A 6,860-nucleotide genomic window follows, 5' to 3' on the forward strand; every position below is an offset into this window, starting at 1 on the left:
ATACATTGAAGCCTGTTATGTAAAGTAGATGGAAGTGTATCTGCTCAGGGATAAGGAGCTTGGAGTTTCTTCTGCCCTCCAACCCCCAGCCTCTGAGGTACCTCAGCAATTCCATGGATCCTAATTTGAAAAATACAAGTATAGGACCCATGTTCAGTACTAAGCATCCAAATGCCAGCTTGTAATCTTGGCTGGTTTCACTCTGCTAGAGTTGAAACCTTGGCCAAAGCAATTTAAAAGGCCTGAGATTAATAAAAATTGGATAATCTTGGCCCACTAGAAGTGGGTGGTTATTTCGAGGTTTGCATCAGAGATAATATTTTTGAAAATACTTCGTAAGATTGTAAAGCAATATGTAAGCCAATGTAAAGTACTTTAGCTATGTCAAATGTTGCATATTTAATTATACATCTTTAAAATTAAGAAACCCAGTTTTGCATTGACAGGACTCTGTGCTGAAGAAGTTCATTTGTGTGGAGAACCTGCTGCTATTGACCTGGTGACGGAGCTTATGTACACAACGGGGGAGGAAGTGGAGGTATTCGATTAGATGCTTTGGTCTCCAGGTGGCATATCATAGTCCAGAGTACCTAGGCAGTGGCTTCAGAGGCCGTAGATAATGCCAACATCAGAACTTAACTAAAAAAGAAAGCTTCATTTTCTTGTGATCAACTAGATCGTATATATTTGATTGAACCTCATTATCTGAAGTTCTGACATCATCATACCCTAAGTCTTCCAAGAATACAGGAAATTCTTCACTTCTTGACAAAACCTTGTGGGGCTTGAGTAGATCTCTTCAAATTAAATAAATCAGTACTCTTAGAAGTTTGAGACCCAGCAAGTTTGTTGTTTTGAAAGTCTTGTATGTCAGATATTGGGGCCTTTGATACACATCTAATTGCCAGACACAGTTTATATTCCTTTTTCAGATTCTTAGAGTTGGAAGTAACTGGTTTCCTTTTAATTCTACTTCTCTTTTTCTTTACCAGAGTTCTATGATAAAATGAAGTATTATTATTATTATTATTATTATTTGAAACAAGGTCTCACTCTGTTACCCAGGGTGGAGTGCTGTGGTGCAGTCACAACTCGCTGCAGCCTCAGCCTCCTGGACTCAAGTGATCCTCCCACTTCAGCCTTCCAAATAGCTGGGACTACAGGTGTTTGTTTGCCACCATGCCCGTCTAATTTTTTATTTTTTTGTGTGGAGGGCATCTCACTATATTATCAAGGCTGGTCTCGAACTCCAGTGCTCAAGCAGTTCTCCTACCTTGGCCTCCCAAAGTGCTGGGATTATAAGCATAAACCAAGGAAATAGTTTTGAATTCGCCTGTTATTTTAGTTTTGCGCTCAGTGTTCAAGGAGAGATAGTGGAATGTAGTAGAAGAAATTTTGGAGTCCATTCTGTGTTTTGCCATTCTTAGCTTTGCATTCTTTCTTTTTTTTTTTTTTTTTTTTGAGACGGAGTTTCACTCAGTTGCCCAGGCTGGAGTGCAGTGGCGCCATCTCGGCTCACTGTAAGCTCTGCCTCCCGGGTTCACGCCATCCTCCTCCCTCAGCCTCTTGAGTAGCTGGCACTACAGGTACCTGCCACTATGCCCGGCTAATTTTTCTGTATTTTTAATAGAGCCGGGGTTTCACTGTGTTGGCCGGGATGATCTCGATCTCCTGACCTTATGATCTGCGCGTCTCGGCCTCCCAGAGTGAGTTTTGCATTCTTTTTTTTTTTTTTTTTTTTTTTTTGAGACGGAGTCTCACTCTGGCCCGCCCCAGCGCTGGAAGTTCTGCAGGCTGGGCCGGCGGATCTCAGCTCACTGCCAAGCTCCGCCTCCCCGGCGTTACGCCATTCTCCTGCCTCACGGCCCTCCCGAGTAGCTGGGACTACAGGCGCCCGCCACGCCTCGCCCGGCCTAGTTTTTTGTAGTTTTTTAGTAGAGACGGGGGTTTCACCGTTTAGGGGCCAGGGAGTGGCGGCTTTCCTCGATCTGACCTCGTGATCCGGCCGTCTCGGCCCTCCCAAAGTGCTGGGATTACAGGCTTTGAGCCACCGCCCGGGCCCCGGAGCTTTGCCATTCTTTAGACAAGTCAGACTTTCAAAATGTGCCTCAGATGTTAATTTTTATTGGGCTCAGTTTTACTGTTTTATAAAATGGAAATAGCAGTTAATAACCTTTCTGAACTTAACACATTGCCATGAAAATGAAGTATATGAGAAAAAGCTTTGAAAATATATGAAACACTGTGTTTCATCTTACTACTTTAGAGATGCCAATGAGAAGTGATGGTAACACTTATAATTATAACAAAATAAATGTTTTTCTATGTTTTCTTTTGAAAAAATTGGTACTTATCACAATTTAGCTTAACTGCATTGCAAGCTTTTCACCTAATCACTAGTCACAAGAAGTTGAGTTGGGTGTGTCACTTTGCCATTTCATGTCTTTATTGTAGGTTCGAGAGTATAAGAGGCTTACCCCCATTTCCGTGCTGGACCATGCACTAGAATCTTTAGATAACCTTCGGCCTGGGGACTGCATTGTCTGTTTTAGCAAGAATGATATTTATTCTGTGAGTCGGCAGATTGAAATTCGGGGATTGGAATCAGCTGTTATATATGGCAGTCTCCCACCTGGTAATTATTGACTTTCATCATGACAAGATATGAAATCTCCTATCTCCTATCTTTGCAATTTATGTTGAGATACGTATAAAAAACATAGTAAACAATATTGAATTAAGCTGCTTGATGTATTGGTAATTTGTTAAACATCATATAAAATAAATAGTTTTCTGTTTCATTTAGTGGAAATAGAAGTATTTTCATTATCGTTCTTGTTAGTTGCTGCTATTATTAGACCGTATCTTAAATGTTGAGTTTATTAATATTTTCTTACAGAAGTGTCATTGAAATCTGGACTTGACCATGTCCTTTTAAGTTGTAGTCCTGAAATCTGTGTCTTCAGGAGTAAGTCTAGTGTGGTGGGGGATTGTGTTGCTATATGACGGAGTATTTGAAGGAATGGATGTAAAGGATAAGTGGCTCCTTGAGGATATAAAGAAATAAAGTTTGAAACAGTAAAGGTTTTATCATTAAAAATGGGAAGAACAGGAGTGAGGGTTTCCAAGATGTACTTAGCTCGATGTAATAAAAGACTGAGAACACTGATTTAACATAAATTGTTCTTGTTTTAGGGACCAAACTTGCTCAAGCAAAAAAGTTTAATGATCCCAATGACCCATGCAAAATCTTGGTTGCTACAGATGCAATTGGCATGGGACTTAATTTGTAAGTAATTTGTTTTTAATAAACATGAATATTCATTGAGTTGAATGGTGGTTTTTTGTTTTTCAATTTTCTAATTGGCATTAATGACCAAACACTTTGATTTGGGAGAATAAATATTATAGGCTAGATTTGAGATTTATCTTGCCTACACCTATTGAGGGAAATAAAAATAAAATGTTAAATAGCACCAGGACTTTTTTTAGGGACAGGGTCTTGCTCTGTTACCCACGCTGGAGTGCAGTGATCCAATTGTAGCTCAGTGCAGTCTTGAACTCCTGGGCCCTAGTGATCCTCCTGCCTCAACCTCCGGAGTAGCCAGGACCACAGGCACACACCACAAAGCCTGGTTAATTTTTTATTTTTTTGGGTGGTGACAAGGTCTTACCCTGTTGCCCAAGCTAGTCTCTAACTCCTGGCCTCCAGTGATCTTCTCACCTCAGCCTCCCAAAGTGCTAGGATTGCAAGCATGAGCCACTACACTCGGCCCACACCAGGATGTTTGAGTGCTGCCCTCCACTACTGCTAACGTATCGTACTATGTCACTTTATTTTCAGTTTTTCAGTCAGGTGTCCGAGTGCCTAGTATGCATGTGGGGCTAGTTATTATCTCTAAATGATAACAATGTTAAGCCTAAATATTTATTTATGTATTTATTTATTTTTGAGACAATCTCACTCTGTGCCCCATGCTGGAGTACAGTGGTATGATCATGGCTCACTGCAGCTTCAAACTCCTGGGCTCAAGCAGTCCTCCTGCCTCAGCCACCCAAGTACTAGAGCTACAGGCACACGCCAACGTACCCAGCTGATGTTTTTAATTTTTTGTAGAGACTTGGGTCTTGCTCTGTTGCCTAGGCTGGTTTTGAACTCCTCGCCTCAAAACAATCCTCCTGCTCCAGCCTCCCAAAGTGCTGGGATTATGGGTGTGAGCCACTGTGCCAGACGTTCCTTAATTTTTTAAGTGGCAGTCAAGGTTGCAAGAGGACTAAGCTAGTATTGAAGTGAGCATTATGCAATGACCCAAGTATTGGAGAGTTTTTCATACAGTCTGCAGGATCACTTTTATTTCTGTTTCAGGAGCATAAGGAGAATTATTTTTTACTCCCTTATAAAGCCCAGTATCAATGAAAAGGGAGAGAAGGAACTAGAACCTATCACAACTTCTCAAGCCCTGCAGATTGCTGGCAGAGCTGGCAGATTCAGCTCGCAGTTTAAAGAAGGAGAGGTTACAACAATGAATCACGAAGATCTCAGTTTATTAAAGGAAATTTTGAAGAGGCCTGTGGATCCTATAACGGTAAGGTGTAACATGTTAATTACTACTTCTCTGTGGAGGACAGTCATTCTTTCCCTCACCCACCATCCAGACTCTCGCTTCAGACACATTTCTGGATACAGACATAAATGAAAGAAAGTTTTGTGCCATGAAAACTGCATTTAAAAAAGCCCTACTTTATTGCTTTGGAGAGCCATGGAGATCCTTTGATCAGAGAATGGTATGCAAGTGAAGGTCCAGATTGACAAAGTTTAGCGAGCCTGATTTGCCTTTAGTTCTTTCTGGAATCTAGCAGCGGGAAGGAACAGGGAGGAAAGCAGTTGCTTCAACTGAGCACACAGAGCTACATTAGTGGACTGAAAAATGACCAAAAGCCTGAGTATAGACGAAACCCTTGAGTATGGGGCAAAAACAGCCCTAAACAATACAACTTCATCCAGTGAGGAGAAGGTTAAATTTTGGTTAATATTAGTTAATGAGTTAGAATTGTACCTGTTTGAAACAAACTTTCTATTAATAGTTAAAATTTAAAGTTGCCTGGAAAATTCACTTACATGGCTTATCTCATTTGTCCGTGACACTAGATGAAGGGGAATATAGACATGAGATCATGCAGGGAGAAGCTTCCAGGGGAAGGCTGTGCTACAATCATTTCTGTAACTTCTTAGCAGTACAGTTAGGTTCGTGGGTGGCTCCCATGACCTCCCTGCTTCCCTCCTGGGCACCTCATGTCTTGAACTCTTCTTCCCTCATGACTAGTCTCTCTTGCCTCTTTTCCTCTTTGTCTTTTTCATTCACTTTCTCTCTCTCTGTTTCATACTCCATTCCTTATACTTACCTGTGGCCGTGTCTAAGCACTGTAATGTTCAGTGAAGAGAACTCACTTCCAGTTCAGAAATGCTCTCATGTCTTTCTAGATGTGTGTATGTATGTTAGTTTTATGGCCTTGGTTAAAGTGACTGGGTTTTTCTTACTCATTTTAATTCAGTGAGGAGAATTGAGACATGGAAAACGGTTTTACCCTGGAAAACAGATTTTTCTTTCCTTTTGTTTTTTGAGATAGTGTTTCACTCTGTTACTCAGGCTTCAGTGTGGTGGCATGATGACAGCCCACTGTAACCTCAATCTCCTGAGCTCAGGAGATCCTCACACCTCAGCCTCTTGAGCAGCTGGGACTTTAGGTGCTCACCACCATGCTTGGCTAATTTTTAAAATAAATTTTGTAGAGATGGGATCTCCTTATGTTGCCCAGGCTGATCTTGAACTACTGTCCTCAAGTGATCCTCCCACCTTGGCCTCCCAAAGTGTTGGGATTACAGGCATGAGCCACAGCACCTGGCCATAAAATTTTTTTTCTTTTTGAGATGGAGTCTTGCTCTGTCGCCAGGCTGGAGTGCAATGGCGCGATCTCGGCTCACTGCAAGCGCCACCTGCTGGGTTCAAGCGATTCTCGTGCCTCAGCCTCTAGAGTAGGTGGGATTACAGGCACCCGCCACCACGCCCAGCTAATTTTTGCATTTTTAGTAGAGACGGGGTTTCACCATGTTGGGCAGGATGGTCTCGATCTCCTGACCTCGTGATCTGCCCACCTCGGCCTCCCAAAGTGCTGGGATTACAGGCGTGAGCCACTGCGCCCGGCCCATAAAATCATTTTTTATATGCTGTTAGATCATCATAGGTTTTAGAAATATGAGTAAAATATAAGCAAAAGATAATTTCTCAGTAGCCATAATCTTTCATTTTTACTAAATCATCTCATCAGCTTTTCTAATAATAAATGGTAAAATGATGTATTTTCTTTTACTCAAACTCTTGGCATTTACTTCATTTGGTGACAGTTTAGCTTGAATGTATTTATTTGGTGAGAGCTTAGCCTGAATAGGACTTTATCATGCAATAACTTAAGAAAATTTGTCGTTTTTTTAAAAAAAAAAATCAGCTTATGATTGTTTTTTCTTTTACTAAAAGGCAGCTGGTCTTCATCCAACTGCTGAGCAGATTGAAATGTTTGCCTACCATCTCCCTGATACAACACTTTCCAATCTCATTGTAAGTGGAAACTCCCTTTCGAATCGCTTCTAAAAATGTCGATATGTCAAGTGATTACTGGTTAACCTCATGAGCATGAATGGATAGTCTGCCTTTGAGAGGTTGCTATTTATAAAATTTATTTTACAAGCGAAAACTTTTTCTCAAAATCTTTTGGGACTTTAGTCCTGAGGAATTTCCTCTCAGTGTTTCAGGTGGGGAAGGATATGAGGCAGTGATGAAAGCAAGCCTTTATGGAAGTTTGTT

General features: G+C 41.2%; 1 protein-coding gene across 1 annotated transcript in view; it reads left to right on the forward strand.

Annotated features, from left to right (window-relative positions):
* LOC108531509 (ATP-dependent RNA helicase SUPV3L1, mitochondrial) overlaps window positions 1-6,712 on the forward strand; it is a 24,688-nt gene extending 17,976 nt beyond the window's left edge. The window contains exons 8-12 of the mRNA XM_017875008.1: window positions 447-538; window positions 2,455-2,635; window positions 3,196-3,289; window positions 4,367-4,586; window positions 6,534-6,712. Coding sequence (XP_017730497.1) covers window positions 447-538; window positions 2,455-2,635; window positions 3,196-3,289; window positions 4,367-4,586; window positions 6,534-6,647 — 701 coding nt within the window. The 3' untranslated portion in view covers window positions 6,648-6,712. The remainder of the gene's footprint in view (window positions 1-446; window positions 539-2,454; window positions 2,636-3,195; window positions 3,290-4,366; window positions 4,587-6,533) is intronic.
* Window positions 6,713-6,860: the final 148 nt, after the last annotated feature.

This window comes from Rhinopithecus bieti, unplaced genomic scaffold, assembly GCF_001698545.2.
Source record: "Rhinopithecus bieti isolate Rb0 unplaced genomic scaffold, ASM169854v2 scaffold_9670, whole genome shotgun sequence".
Taxonomy (NCBI): Eukaryota; Metazoa; Chordata; class Mammalia; order Primates; family Cercopithecidae; genus Rhinopithecus; species Rhinopithecus bieti.